The sequence below is a fragment of the Lutra lutra genome, chromosome 10 (assembly GCF_902655055.1).
Source record: "Lutra lutra chromosome 10, mLutLut1.2, whole genome shotgun sequence".
NCBI lineage: Eukaryota > Metazoa > Chordata > Mammalia > Carnivora > Mustelidae > Lutra > Lutra lutra.
In genome coordinates, this window is record NC_062287.1 from 97,587,409 (window position 1) to 97,603,709 (window position 16,301).

At 37.8% G+C, this 16,301-nt stretch overlaps 1 protein-coding gene across 3 annotated transcripts in view; it reads right to left on the reverse strand.

Annotated features, from left to right (window-relative positions):
* The window catches only part of CKAP5 (cytoskeleton associated protein 5), a 107,938-nt gene that overhangs the window by 61,563 nt on the left and 30,074 nt on the right, over positions 1-16,301 (reverse strand). For all 3 annotated transcript variants that reach the window (XM_047691644.1, XM_047691647.1, XM_047691645.1), the window contains exons 2-8: positions 11,497-11,590; positions 10,602-10,795; positions 8,902-9,108; positions 4,278-4,449; positions 3,071-3,203; positions 2,728-2,828; positions 596-709 (exon numbers count right to left, since the gene is read on the reverse strand). In XM_047691644.1, the coding sequence (XP_047547600.1) occupies positions 596-709; positions 2,728-2,828; positions 3,071-3,203; positions 4,278-4,449; positions 8,902-9,108; positions 10,602-10,795; positions 11,497-11,553 (978 nt within the window). In that variant the 5' untranslated portion in view covers positions 11,554-11,590. The remainder of the gene's footprint in view (positions 1-595; positions 710-2,727; positions 2,829-3,070; positions 3,204-4,277; positions 4,450-8,901; positions 9,109-10,601; positions 10,796-11,496; positions 11,591-16,301) is intronic.

The following is a 16,301-nucleotide window of genomic DNA, read 5'->3' on the forward strand; positions in this document are numbered from 1 at the left end:
TAATGGGAAAATGTTCTTCATATTTAACATCTGTCCCATTAAATAGAGCCAATTTAAATAGTTCACCCTACAGAACTATAAAATTGGAATATTTGGTTCTACATCACCAAGACCATCTTTTTCTTGAGATTCGTATATGCTACTAGACAGCATAAAGCAAAATGATAATAAATAAAGACTGAAAATCAATCCCTCCAAACTAACCTAGGGCAGGCATTTTAAACAATCCTTTACAAGGGTAAGCCTATAATTAGAAAACCACTGATAGTGTTCCTTAAATGGAAATGTAGTTGTGATAAAAAAAAGATGACTGATGGGGAGAAACTCAAAGGCCTGGTCTGTTATCAGGTTACCAGTGTTGACACTTTTTAAGATGTTATTTATTTATTTATGTGTCAGAGAGAGAGAGAGAGAGAGCGCGAGAGCGAGAGCGCATGCACGCACACACAGAGTGGCAGGCAAAGGCGGAGAGGGAAGCAGGCTGCTGTTGAGCAAGGAGCCTGATTCAGAACTCGATCCCAAGACCCTGGGATCATGACCTGAGCTGAAGGCAGCGGCTTAACGGACTGAGCCACCCAGGCGTCCCCTCACTTACCTTCTTTAATGCTTTGACTAAATCTGCATAATCGCCTGCTTCCAGTTTGGGGTTTTTCACTAGTACTTCCACAGCCTCCAGAGCTTCTTTCCTTTCTTGCCATTTTTTTGCCTCCTGCAATACACAGAATGAGTTACTTGTGGAACAGTAATTAGGAGGCAAAATAAGAAAATATAAGTCTATTTCTTGCATGCTCCTAATTCAAAGATATGTCATTATTTTTTGTTTTCAGAAAGTTTTTTCTAAAACTGGTTAAAAAACAAAACTGCAAATCTGGGCAGCCCATCAGAATATTTTGCTCATATATATAAAATTTTGTCCATACATGGTAAGTATTTTCGTAACATTTCATAACCCTAAGTAGGGTTCTATAAGCAAAAGAATGGGATGCCATAGACTTCCTTCTCATTTTCTAGGCAAATGTTAGTAAGCAAGTCTTAAACAGGAAACTTTGCTAGAAAGTGTTTCTAGCATATCTCATAGTGGCACAACTACAGGAGAAAGGAATTTCCATACTGACAACATTAAAAAGATCAGAAAAAGACAATCATATGACCAACAACCAAAATTGCTCTAATCCTGGTGATCTTATATGTTGGTGGTACAATGCTAATTGTTTTGTTTTATGGCCACAAAGTAGAAAATACTCCACTAGAGATCAAGCAATCATTCGGTAATTTTGCATACCCACTATCTGAAAGAATTGGGGATACAACAAAGGTGACAAACTTGCCACTCTGGAGAAGATGACAGTGCGGTTTAATTTATCAAGGATTTGTTAATCAGAAGTTAATGGGGGACTGAAGGAGCTTGCCAGCAGAGCTAGGAAGATCTGTAGTAAGTAACTACTAGGTCATGACCACCATGAAAAGAGAAGTTCAAGCTGCTTTGGTATTATAGCAAGAGGACTCAACCTACTTTAGGCTGCCAGCTAGGATCTCCCCTGAAAGTGATCCTTAAGGTGAGATCTAGAGGATGAAGAAGTATTATGGGGTGACTCAGGAGAATGTTACAGACAAAAGAAACAGCATATATTAGAGTCCAGAGTTTGGGGGGTGGTGAGTGTGGCACACGTGATTTTGGCAGAAGTGCAGGATGACAGGAGCATGGACTGAGAGGAATTAGAGAAGGTAAGGCTATCAAGGTAAGCAGGGACCTCAAAGGTGCCTTAGGTGGCCTCGATGGCTATAGGATAACTTCAGACATCATATTAATCTCATGGAAGCCACTGGAAGGATTTCAGTGAAGCAATGATATGGGAAGATTTTTATTTTCTTTTTTTTTTTTTTTAAAGATTTTATTTATTTATTTGACAGAGAGAAATCACAAGTAAGCAGAGAGGCAGGCAGAGAGAGAGGAGGAAGCAGGCTCCCTGCTGAGCAGAAAGCCCGATGTGGGGCTCGAACCCAGGACCTGGGATCATGACCTGAGCCGAAGGCAGCGGCTTAACCCACTGAGCCACCCAGGCGCCCCGGAAGATTTTTATTTTCAAAAACGACAGCTTTGATTACACTGGGAAATATGATGGGAAAGAGACAAAAGCAGAGACAGGGAGTCTTACAAGAAGACTACCATGGCACGTAGGGCAAGAGATGATGGTGGTTGGGATAAGACTGTTTCTTAGTTGGGGATAATTGTGTCTCTTGGGGTATATTTAGCATAGTCTGGAGACATTTTTGGTTGTCAGACTTGAGGAATGGTATTACTGATATCTGGTGGGTAAACGGCAGAGATATTACTAAACATCCTCTAGCGCACAGAAAAGCCCTCCCAAACCAAGAATTATCTGGCAAAAAATATCAACAGTGCCAAGATCAAGGAACCCTGGTGTAAAGTAGTGGCAGTGGGATGGAGTAAAGAAGATGAATTTGACAGATATTTAAAGATAAAACCAGAGAGACAATGAGGAAAAAGGAGAAGGCAAGAATAATGATCCGGGTTTTGGCAGGATGTGTTAAAAGAAAGTGCTATAGTAGGTATACATACACAGTAGTATGGGGACTGACTGACACTACTAGGGAAGATATGGGGTGCAAAGCGGTGTGCCAGGAAAAGGGCTCAGCAGAACAATCTAATTATAATCAAGGAATTATTTTAAATGAAATAAATGAAAGAAGATTATCATTACTTACAATTTTGTCATAAAAGTCTTTGGGAAGTTTGGAAAGAATTTCTACTGCTTCCAAAAGCTCGTAAGCATCTATCTGTGGCACCTCATCACCATCATCACCACCTTCCAGGGGAAAAACAAAACAAACCTTAAAAATGGATGGAAGGTTTTTACTTAGCAAATAGTTATCACTCCTGTCACACCCTGATGAAATCTTGATATAGAAGGAATCAGTTATTAATGCTATAAATGACTGATATTTTGTTAAATGGCAGTCCTACAAAATGTGTCTAGTAAACATAGGTTCTTGAGGTAGGGGTATTCTTGCTAATTTTCACAGAAACCGGTGTTTAAAACTGGCTTACCTCCGTCAGCATCACCACCAGCTGACTGTTGCTGTTCCAATTTAGCTTCTAGTTCTTGCTGGGAACGCAGGAATCGACTTGGTTTAGGAGTACCTGTTGGCAATTTGACCCATTCTTCTTCTAGTTCTTTCAACTACAAATACCATAAAATATTTTTTAAAACATACCTACATCCTCACCTTTAGAGAACATACTTAACATTTATATTTACTAACATCAGAACCTAATTTCTTATTTATGTGGTTCTAACAGGCCAAAAAGGAAGGACACGTTTAAAGTGTATACATTTGGAAAAAATGAAACAAGAAAGCAGAGAGGAAGACAAACCATAAGAGACTCTCAATCTTAGGAAACAATCTGAAGGTTGCTGGAGGGGAGGGGAGTGGATGGGTAGGGTAACTGGGGTTATGGACACTGGGGAGGGTATGTGTTGTAATGAGCACTGGGTATTATATAAGACTGATGAATCATAGACCTGTATCCCTGAAACAAATAATATATATGTTAATTAACTGAATTTAAATTTAAAAAATTATACCTTGGTAACATAAATCAAACTGACATATTACTACTGAAGATGTATGTCTGAGCAGTTAGAAAAAAAATAAAATCCACTTTTTAGGACACTAATTAGTTCATGACTTCAGATATATCAGATAATGTCTCTAAAACCAATTGTAATAAAAAACAGGTAAAATGTTGTCCAAACAGATATTAAGTCCTGCCACCCAAGAGCATTACAAGGGATCTTTTAAATTGCTACAGACTCGGGGCGCCTGGGTGGCTCAGTGGGTTAAGCCGCTGCCTTCGGCTCAGGTCATGATCTCAGAGTCCTGGGATCGAGCCCCACATCGGGCTCTCTGCTCTGTGGGGAGCCTGCTTCCTCCTCTCTCTCTGCCTGCCTCTCTGCCTGCTTGTGATCTCTCTGTCAAATAAATAAATAAAATCTTTAAAATAAATAAATAAATAAATAAATTGCTACAGACTCAACACTGATGTGCAGGAATCACTTAATGCATGGTATTTAACTTGAGAGGACAAAATAAAACCAGAGACAGCTATGCTCAGAAAAAAAAACAAAAACAAAAACTGATTTCAAAATTAAGAATGAAAAATAGTTATTTGTAAGGACAGAATATCAACAACAGGAAGGAAACACCGTCATATTAGTCTTATGCAAAGACAACCAAAAAACTTTGTGCCTCACCTGGACAGAGTTTATATTTTGTAACGGGGGTCTCAGAGCATCCCGAATCCATCTGTAAATCTCCACAGCAATTAGTTTTGCTTCATCTCGAACAGCTTTTTCTCGAGACTCAAAGAGTTTTGGCAACACTTTGATAATTGGCTTAAGCAAGATGATTTTGGAACCAAATTCACTAGAAATAAAACATTGGGGGGAAAAAAACCAAACTCGTCAACATGCAACATATTTGGGCAGTGTTAGCTTTCATTCACTCAAACATAGTTCTGTACTTATTATATAGTAATAGTTGAGCTTTTTTAAGGCAGGGGGAAAAAAAGGAATTCCTAACATCTATGTTTAGATATCACTCTTCTAAGAGTGTTATTTAATGCCTAGGGTCCAGAATATAAAAATCTTAAAACTAACCTAGGTAATCAGGTTAGGGATAATTCAAATCTATAAAGGACCAAACCTGTATAACATCTTAAATATACATGTATATACATATAGAAGATTAAAAACATAAATCAGTTTATTTAGATGACTGAAATCTATTTAGATGAGTGAAATTTAATTGCAGTAAGTTTTGTTTGTAAAGATTTTATTCGTTTCTTTGGCACAGAGAGAGACACAGAGAGAACACAAGTAGGGGGAATGGGAGAGGGAGAAGCAGGCTTTCTATGAAGCCCAATGCACGGATCAATCCCAGGACGCTGGGATCATGACCTGAGCCACCCAGTTGCCCCTTGTAGTAAATTTTTAATAGTTCTTACGATTAAGGTGGTTCATTCAACTTGACAGATCACTAATCCTGGCAGCATGTGTTTCACTCTTGACTTTGAAGCGTACCACCTGTAACTCTAGGCAACCTACATCTCTCTTTGCTTCAGTTTTTCATGGGGAAAACAGTTGCATTCTGACTTCTTTTAAAAGGTAGTACATTTAACCTTATATATTTGTTACATTTTATATTTTTAAGTTCCTAACTGGCCAAATTTAGCTTTCTGAGTCACTGTTAACATTTCTGCATAACAAATTCGGAGCAAGAGGGATTCAGTTATGAAACAATACCGACATTCTGTAGCAGAACTCATAGAGTTGACCCTTGAACATCACAAGTTCAAACTGTGCAGGTCCACTCAGACATAGGCATTTTACAGTACAGTACTGTAAATGTATTTTCTCTTCCTTATGTTATAATAACATTTTCTTCTCTCTAGCTTACTTTATTACAAGAATACAGTATATGCTAAGATAACATACAGAATATGTTAATTGATTGTTCAGGTTATCTCTAAGGCTTCTAGTCAACAGTAGGCTATTAGTAGTTAGGTTTTAGGGATGTCAAAATTTATACACAGATTTTTGACTGCATGGGGGTTAGTACCCCAACCCCTGTGGTGTTCAAGGGTCAACTTATCTACTACATTATTATTTATTTACCTAATGTGTATAAATTTATCTCCTGTACACAAATGCAACAAAAAATTTTAGTAATAACTACTGACATACTCCAAAAGGCTAGAGGAGGCAGAAAATATTCTCCTTCAGAAATGATATTTAAAAAGACATGTGGTTATATAGTTTAAATATAGATATCATAACATGAAAATAAACAAGATGATCTCCAATATTTCCTTTAAAATCCCCTTTAATAGAAAAGAACATTTTATTTTTTAATTTTTTTTTTAAAGATTTTATTTATTTATTTGACAGACAGAGATCACAAGTAGGCAGAGAGGCAGGCAGAGAGAGAGGAAGGGAAGCAGGCTCCCCGCTGAGCAGAGAGCCCGATGCGGGACTCAATCCCAGGAGCCCGAGATCATGACCTGAGCCGAAGGCAGCGGCTTAACCCACTGAGCCACCTAGGCGCCCGAAAAGAACATTTTAATTTGGCTCAGTTGACCTTTAAGACTAAAGGAAAAATAAGAACTTAGGGTTATGAAACAGGACACTCAACACTGTGCCTGAAGAACCTAACATCAGGGATCTTGGAGTCTTCCTTTAAAATTTTAAATTATCAGATTTGTTTCATCAGATTTTTTTGTTTCACTATCCTGGCCTAGTGAAAGATGGAAGACAAACCTACAGAAGAGGTCCACATGGGAAACAGATAACTAAACAAAACTTAATCTGGTTACTAAATATATTACTATAGAAAACCACCAATGGGAGCGCTTAGATGGTTTAGGTGGTTAAGCATCTGCCTTTGGCTCAGGTCATGATCTCGGGGTCCTAGGATCACAAGGCCCAAGTAGGGTTCCCTGCTCAAAGGAGTCTGCTTCTCCCTTTCTCTCTGCCCTTCCCCCTCTGCTCGTGCTAGCTCATTTTCTCTCTCTCTCTTTCTCGGTCTCTCTCAAATAAATAAAATCTTACAAAAAAAAAAAAAAAAAAAAAAAAAGAAAAGAAAACCACCTATGGGTTCTAGAAGCCTGCTTTAGGGGCCACAGAACATTTCTGATTTCCTGAAGCTCTCATAAACACAAGTAGTTTGAGTACTCTGAGAAAGATCTGGAACCTAGGATTGAACAGTTTGGCCTCAAGGTTCTTTTCTTTTTAAGATTTTATTTATTTGACAGAGACACAGTGAGAGAGGGAATACAAGCAGGGGGAGTGGGAGAGGGAGAAGCAGGCCTCCCACTAAGCAGGGAGCCTGATGCAGGGCTTGATCCCAGAACCCTGGGATCATGACCTGAGCCGAAGGCAGACGCCTAAAAGACTGAGCCACCCAGGCACCCCTGGCCTCAAGGTTCTTGAAGGTCCCAGAAAGCTATCTAATTCTACAATAGATTCTGAGATGCCTTAGGACAAATAAAGAATCACACAGGGATGGAACTAAACTACAACATCTGACAGAAGAAGATAGACCTAACTTGCTCTTTTTCTATACTTATTTTCCCAGTCAGCTTAGAAGTAAAATAATTAGAATTTACAGCATTCTGAATTAGAAACTTCTAGTTTTGGGGCACCTGGGTGGCTCAGTGGGTTAAGTCTCTGCCTTTGGCTCGGGTCATGACCTCAGGGTCCTGGGATTGAGCCCTGCATTGGGCTCTCTGCTCCGCAGAGAGCCTGCTTCCCCCTTTCTCTCTACCTGCCCTCTGCCAGCTTGTGATCTCTCTCTCTGTCAAATAAATAAATAAAGTCTTTAAAAAAAAAAAACAACCTTCTAGTTTAAAGGCAGATTATAGGGGTTCCTAGGTGGCTCAGTCAGTTAAGCATCTGCCTCTGCCTTTTGGCTCAGATCATGATCTCAGGGTCCTGGGACTAAGCCCCATGTTGAGCTCCCTGCTCAGTGGGGAGTCTGCCTCTCCTTCTCCCTCTACCCCACCCCCTGCTCATGTTCTCTCTCTCAAATAAAAATAAAATCTTTAAAGGCTGATTATAACATAATACACATTTTTATTAAGAGATCCATTACTAAGGACAGAACATATCTATGGAGATAAGCACAGTTTTTAAAAATTTTTTAGGTTTTATTTTTAAGTAATCGCTATACCCAACATGGGGCTTGAACTCAAAACCCCAAGATCAAGAGTCATATGCTCCACCAACTGAGCCAGCCAGGCACCCTGAGATAAGCATAGTCTTGATAACCAAGTCAATTCAATAAATTTCTAAGATGACAGATTGAACACACTATTTACTACTCATAAAACCACACCCACTATACTGTACTAGGCTTGAAATGAGGATATATTTATTACACAACAATCTAAGTGAAAGTCAAATTTTATAAAAGTACTTTATGAACCAAGCAAAAGACAATGTAAAAGTTTAAAACTTATAATTTCAGGATCATTTAACAAATTTAGGAATTTTGGTATTTCTACACCAAAGCAAGCATTTTCTCCAAGAAGTAGGTCACACACAAAACTGCAAGAGAGCTGAGTTGGGATGGTCTTCACTCTCATAGGTCACACATTTAGGATTTCACTAGAGCTGCTTTCTAAAGTTTCTCATGTGGATAGTAATGGGGACAGGATATCAGATTAGAAGGACTGCCAAATCGGAACAAAACAGTGGTTTGTCTAAGTCAGAGTCCCATAGCAAATTACAGCCACTTGTGCCTGAAAGAGATTTCATTCATGAAAAACTTCACTGCCAAACAACAAGAAATTTTTGCGTTGAAAATAATTTACTGCCTAAGAGTAAAAATTACTTTCTATTTGCTATTGCTGTGGTTCTATTTAAAGGCACAGAGCATTTACTTCCACTTTAATAAAAAGGCATCAAAACAAAACAAAACAAAAAGGCATCCAAACAAAGGTCTGCTTTAGCAAATAAATAACCTTTAGCCAACATTTCAAAGTTGGTACATATGCTTGAGGATAACAAGCTTTAAATATCCTGAGGAGTGTTTTTCCATGAAAAGGCCAATTCCTAATTTGAAAACAAGTCAGAAATCTCCCCTGTTCATCTTCATTAGAAGGGGATTTAGATAAAATAACTATGCAACACCACTTGAAGGCTAAGATTACTGAATAGAAAGCACCACACTTGAGGAATGACTTTAGCTTTCCCAGGTCAATTTTCTGGGGTGGTGTGGTACACAAGTCAAGTCCAGCAGTTTTCATTTCTGTTTAAGCCAGGAACTCAAACTCAGTTGAGATATTCTAGGGCAGAGAACTAAAGCAACAATTCTTACCTTAAGGCTTTCCTCAGGGTCTCTATGCAGGCCACTACTATCTTGGGGTTCTTGTTGTCCAGGCCTTTTAGGAGCTCCTCTTGCACAGCCTCGCCTTTCTCAATCTCTATGTACATTAGACAAATCTCAATGCCTAGCTCCTTGGCTTTGGCTTTGGGTTGGTTGAACACTTTACTTACAACACCCGACACAACTTCACCTGTGGTTCTGTAATATAGAGCACAAACAAACACCACCACACTCAAAAACACACTTTAGTAGAAAGAACTAGAAAAGGTCATGGGGAGGGGGGGGTGCCAAATACTTTTTAAAATGTTTAGAAATAAAGTAAATGAGTGTCTAATTTTTTTCATTTATGTTCAAGAACATGAAAGACAATCCTACACAAACCATGTTTAAGTTTAAGACATGTCACACCAGGCAATGACACAGAACCTTATCTTCTCTTTATAAATGTAGAAAATTCAAATAAGAAAGCAAAAATCCTTTGACATTCCATTATTCTGAGAAAACTACTTTCAACTATTTGGTACCCATCCTTCCAGATTTATTGCTCTACATGCAAGAGCAGATAGATATACATACAGATATATTTTTCAAAAAAAATAGGATTACAGAGTTCTTGCTTTTTTGAAAAATTTTTAAAAGGTCATTTTAAACATTTCTTAGAACAAGAGAATGTCTTCACAGAGGAGATGGATATGTACCTTTAATAACAAAGGGCTGCTCCTGATTCCTTGGCAAGATTTTACAGTAACTTTACTACTTTGACTTTTTTTTTTTTTAAACTTTTTACTACTTTGACTTTCTTCTAAATTAAATAAAACCTGTACCATTGGAACTCAGAGGAACTGAGTGGGTTGGGGCTACATGTATTCATCAAAAAAGTTTCTGGTATCAGAAGAAAAATGCAATTTAAAAAAAAGCAACATTCTCTCTAATGGCAAGGGAAACTCAGTAATACTGGTAACAAAACTGTCAGGTTAATGATTGTCTTTATTGGTATAATCTTTGAAGTAAGTCAAGTATATATTTCTCGTGCAATTAATTTGAGCCCCCACCCCTTTTTTATGGAGGGTTCCTTTCAATGACATTAAGACTAGCATTAGAAAACCAGGTTTCTGAGGTATGGGAGAGTGGGTGATTAGAAACCTGGATCATTTGCAGCACAAGTCCAACTGGCCAGGAGTCAAAGAAGCTGTTTAGTTAGCAACGTCTCTCCTAAAAGGTAAAAATGCCTAATCACCACAGAGAGAAAGACATGTTTCTCAGATCACCTTGCTGGGAAGCCTTGTAGAAAGAGATTTTTGTACTACCCAAATGCTTTCCACTGAAATCCTGTTAATTCCTTTGCTAACACCCTGAAGTTTCCTCTAAAACTTAGTAGAGATTTTTCCCTCTGGTTTAAAGTTAATTCCCATACGGAAGGCTCAAAAGGAAACTTGCTCATCAAACCTTAAGCTATGGTTTTCAAGATTTCAATTCTAATTTGTTCTTTAGAGATCTCATGTACCATTTAGGTTTTTGAGAGTAGATAAGAACCAAATGAAAAACAAGTACCAAGGAGCTATGAAAGTAAGAAAATTAATATCTTCTAAAAGTGCTAATAACTAAGGACAACGATCCACAAACATACATAAATTAATTGATGCAGCACCAGACAAGGGTTTAACCAGAATAGCTGGAAAGAAACAACTTACTTTCCTGCTACATGGGCATTTTCAACATAAACAAGTGCAGCTTCTAATCCTTTCAACTGAACCACTGCGTTGGAATCAGTCACAAATTTTTTGATCAGTCCCAAAAATTTGGACCACTCTGGGCTCTTTTCATCCTTTATTTTCTGGAAGATCTTCAGGGCCTCTTCATACCCACTTAACCTTGCTTTCCAGAGCTAAAAGAAAAGAATTTTGAAACAAAACACAATTTAATGATATTATTACCTACTGTTAATTGGGGGTGGGGTGGGATGACTGCCCTCTACCAGGTAATTTGAATAAAGGACCCCATGATTAGAAACAAAAAAAGGTTAAGAAATTCAGAGTTTTCAAAGAAGATTAGTTTATAAACTTTTTTTGGTTCGTTTATAAACTTTTTTTTTATTCGCAATATTCTTTCAAGGCCATCTAGAATTCCTAACAGGTCACTATAAACGTATCTCACTTTGTATCCAAGTATTAGTTCTCCCTTTTTTGTAATCCGTAAATTACAATTAAAGATGTAATGATTTAAAAATGAGATATCAAGGGCGCTTAGGATCCTCAGGCAGTTAAGCGACCATCCCGACTCCTGATTTCAGCTCAGGTCATGATCTCAGCCTTGTGAGGTGGAGCCCCGTGTCAGGCTCTGAGATCAGCACGTAATCTGCTTGAGATTCTACCCCCAACCCCACTCACTCAAGCATGTGAGCTCTTTCTCTCTCAAATAAAATCTTTTAAAAAAGTGAGAAATCATCCTACTGCAACGGTCTCCAAAGCATGCTGCCTCTCAGCAGTATCGTGTAATCATCAGGCAGCTCTATACTGTACCACAGAGGGTCAACTGCTGAAAAAAACAAGCCAATGACACTGAAATCTGAATTCAGGAAAGTCTTACCTTGTGTTCACATTTCTGATCAACCGGCAATTTCATCCACTCACTGTCATCTCCCATTGTGCTTCCAGTTTCTTCTCAGAATTAAGAGTAATTCCTGGTCAGAGAGAAATCGGTACCTAGTTAAGTTTACAATCAAGCAGTCTTGTAAGACCAAATGACTTTTCTGAGATTATTATTTTAACATGCATATACCAGGAAGAGTAAAAAAGCTCTTTCTTTGGTCAAATGCCCATTTAATTCCATTAATCGAACATTTAAAAAGTGAAAGAAAAAAGTTAACGAAAAAAATCTATGGGGCGCCTGGGTGGCTCAGTGGGTTAAAGCCTCTGCCTTCAGCTCCGGTCATGACCCAGGGTTCTGGGATCGAGACCCACAACACGCTCTCTGCTCAGCAGGGATCCTGATTCCCCCTCTCTCTCTGCCTGCCTCTCTGCCTACTTGTGATCTGTCAAATAAATAAATAAAATCTAAAAAGAGAGAGAGAGAAAAAAAAACCCATGAAATTAACATAAAAAAATATCTAAATGAGGGGCGCCTTGTCTGGCTTAGTCTGTAGAGCATGCGACTCTTAATCTCAGGGCTGTGAATTCAAGCCCTACACTGGGTGTAGAGATTACTTAAATAATTAAAACCTAAAAAAAAAAAAAAAAAAAGACAAGACACTTATATATTTTCCCAAATAGGAACTTCCTAGGTATATAACAAAGCCAGGATAAAAGAGCTGAGTTTCCTGGCCTTTAACAGGGCAAGAAAAGAGTTTCAAAGAAAGTCATACATACGTTAACCTAAAATTCCTTTAGAAAATAATCAATATGTAAAAATCTCAGTGTTTTCCAGCTCTCTACCTAATTCTGGTAAATATGACTCTAGACAGTATGATTACATAAACTAATAAAAAATTAAGCCCCTAAATGAACCATTCCTTTATAAACTTTTTATCATTTTTCAGTTAGGTTTACAGTCAACATTCCTTTAACAATTTTATGCTATTCATTTAGCCGCTTAACCAACTGAGCCACCCAGGCGTCCCTTGTAATCTTTTTCTTACATAGCCACAAACATTTTCCCATGTTTGAGAACATGATGTTTAAAGGTTACATAGCACTCCATTTTATAAATATGCCAAAATTACCAATCTTAACATTGGACATTTAGATTGTTTCCTATTTTTCAGTATTATATATAACATAGAAGGGATCCTGCTCATCTCTCCATTTCCAGTCCCAATGCGACATAAAATAAACCTTCAATAAATATTTGTTTAATGAATATGTACTTTGATGGTGTCTACTATGAATCGGGTGCTGTGTACTTTCTAAACTTGATGATTCACTTTGTACTAACAGCAACTATATCAAAGAAAGATATTCTCTCTACTTTACACACTAGTAAAATTTATGCAACTTGTCTGAAATACAAAACTGGAATCACATTATGATTCAGTCTATGCCTCTTTCTTTATATCCTGTTCCCTCCCATCAAAATGTAGGGAATATCCCAGTGAAAACTGTAGAGTCGAAGAATTACATTTATTACAGTAAGTGGAATTTTCATTAAGACTTCTCTCCAAAACCCCTGGAACCCTGAGAACAACAGTTGTGTGTTTTAGAGAATGAATCAAACCTTAATAGAGATTCTGCAGCAATGGTGGAAGAAAAAATAGTACAGCAGTTTACAAAGTAGTATAGTAAAAAGGTAATAATAGTACAACTACTAATAGTATTAACACTATTATTAAATAGTACAACAGCTTATAAAGTATAAAGCATTACCCAAGTTGGAGAGCTACATACTCTACTTCATTCCTAGGTATCTACCCTAGGAATTGATACCAACTTCTTTCAAAAGATCTTGTACTAGATATTCACAGCAATGTTGTTCATAAAAGCCAGAAGCTTAAAGCACTTTACAAATTCATCAGAAATGAATGAATAGTGGTATATTGAGTGCAATATTATATGGTAATTTAAATGAATGAACTATGCAGTGCTTCTCAAACTCTTTAGTGAATGATCCATCTTTTTTTTTTTTTAAGATTTTATTTATTTATTTGACAGAGAGAGAACAATAGCAAGGGGAGCTGCAGGCAGAGGGGAGAAGCAGGCTCCCTGTGGAGCAGCGAGCCCAATGTGGGGCTCAATTCTAGGACCCTGGGATCATGACCTGAGCCGAAGGCAGATGCTCAACCAACTGAGCCATCCAGGCACCCCATGATCTATCTTTTTAAAAATTTCAGGTAACTGTACACTAATATGTCTGTAAAATACAATAAACATTATTAGCTCTGTGTATTTTTGGAGTTCCCCAAGTGAATGGAAAATAGTACGTCTATCATGTAAACCAATTTGGTGGTTCCTTAAAAAGTTAAACATGGAATTATCATACGGCTCTGCAACCCAAAAAATGAAAACAGGTGGGGCGCCTGGGTGGCTCAGTGGGTTGAGCCACTGCCTTCGGCTCAGGTCATGATCTCGGGGTCCTGTGATCGAGTCCCGCATTGGGCTCTCTGATCAGCGGAGAGCCTGCTTCCCTCTCTCTCTCTCTCTGCCTGCCTCTGCCTACTTGTGATCTCTGTCAAAAAATTAAATAAAATCTTAAAAAAAAAAAAAATGAAAACAGGTACTCCAACAAGTACATGCATATTCATAGTGGCACTATTCACTTGAAGCAATAAATAGCCCAAATTTCCATCAATGGATGAATAAATTCTGACGTGTAATTACAATGGACTATTATTCAGCCATAAAAGGGAATGAAGTACCGGTACAGGCTACCACACGGTTGAACTTCATAAACATGTTAAGTGAAAGAAGCCAAACACAAAAAAAGTCCCATGTTGTAGGATTCCATTTATATGAAATGTCCAGAACAGATCAATCCTCGGAGATAGAAAGCAGACTGGGGATTGCCGGTAGTTGGAGAGACTGGGAAATAAGAAGTAACTGCTTAATGGGTAAGGAGTTTCACTGTGGTATGATGAAAATATTCTGAAACTAGATAGAGGAGGTGCTGGCACAACACTGTGCCTGTACAAAATGCAACTGAAATGTTCACTTTAAAAGAGTTAATTTTAGAGGCGCCTGGGTGGCTCAGCGGGTTAAAGCCTCTGCCTTCAGCTCAGGTCATGATCTCAGGGTCCTGGGATCGAGCCCCGCATCGGGATCTCTGCTCAGCAGGGAGCCTGCTTCCTCCTCTCTCTCTGCCTGCTTGTGATCTCTCTCTCTCTGTCAAATAAATAAATAAAATCTTTAAAAAAAAAAAAAGAGTTAATTTTATGTTACGTAAATTTCATCTCAATAGATTTTTCTTCTTCTTCTTCTTCTTCTTTTTTTTTTAAGTTTTCAGGTGATTCTAATGAGCAGCCTGGGTTGAAAACCTCCAAAGTTACTTTCTTGGCACAAGTTTGAGCTGCAAAGGCAATATATCTTACCTGTTTTTTTGTTTTTGTTTTTTAAAGACAAACACTTGATGAAAGTCTTAACCAAGAGAATGTGAACTGTCAGTATTTGACTGTCAGTATTCTTTAAGTTCACTGCAATACTTCTTTTTTCCTTGTTGGTCACTTTTATAAACATGAAGTAAAAGGTTATCCAGCCTAACTGTCTCATATAAAATTTAAATGCCATTATGTTATGCTTTCTGAAATGGCTTTTACTACTTTATTGCCTGAGTTTTTAAAAATTGGTATTAAAGGCTTTGCTTCTTTCTAATCAAAGGAAAGGCTTGCTTCATACCAAAACTTCCCCAGCCACTGAAATAATGAATACAGTGATTATTTATAAATGTGGCACTGGGGACTCTTGCTTTGTGTTTGTCTTCTTCTAGGATTGATATACTAAGAAAAAAAAACTTATCCACTAAATTTCTCCCATAATTGTTTTAATTTTAACTTTAGAATTTAGTTTTTTACATATGCAAGAAAATATACACAATATGAGTTATAAAGCATTACAAAATTGACCCAATGACCTACATCCAGCAGTCGAAAAATTAGAACACTATTACTATTAATATTACTGCACTTGTACATTTCTTTCCTACCCCATCCTTCTTCCTACAGAAGTACGTCCCTGAAGTCCATTTAGTTCTATGCCACAGTTACAGTCACACATCCCTAAACAACAAAGTTAACTGTGTTTATTTGTGAGCTTTAGAAAAATATTATCTGTGTTGTCTTCCATAACTTCCTTTTTTCATTCAGTATTTCATTTGTAAAATTCATCCATGTGTATACTATAGTTCAAAGCTACTCAAAATGTGGTCCAAAAGCTTTTGCTGGCTCACAAACATGTGGGAGACAAGTACAGAAGTGGAGATAAGAGTTTAGAAACTGCCATAGCACCTATTCTAACTCCTTTTGTTATAGTGGTTTGAGGAACTGAAAAAGTTCAGCAATGTTAAAGTATAAAATGCAACACAGAAAGCAAGGGTGTGTAAAGTCAGGCTGCAAAGTAGTCAAGATCAAACCATGGACAGACCTGTGAGCAGTATTAAGGAAGTCGGACTTTACCCCAAGTGTAAAATGAAACTTTGAAGGACTATAAATAGGAAATACTACATATGCCATCAAACTTACATTTAATTAAAAAAAAAAATATATATATATATATATATATATATTTTTTTTTTAATTTGTTTGACAGATTACAAGTAGGCAGAGAGGCAGGCAGAGAGAGAGAGAGGAGGATGCGGGGGCTCGATCCCAGGACCCTGGGACCATGACCTGAGCCAAAGGTAGAGGCTTTAACCCACTGAGCCACCCAGGTGCCCCCAAACTTACATTTTTGAACACTGTATGTTGTATA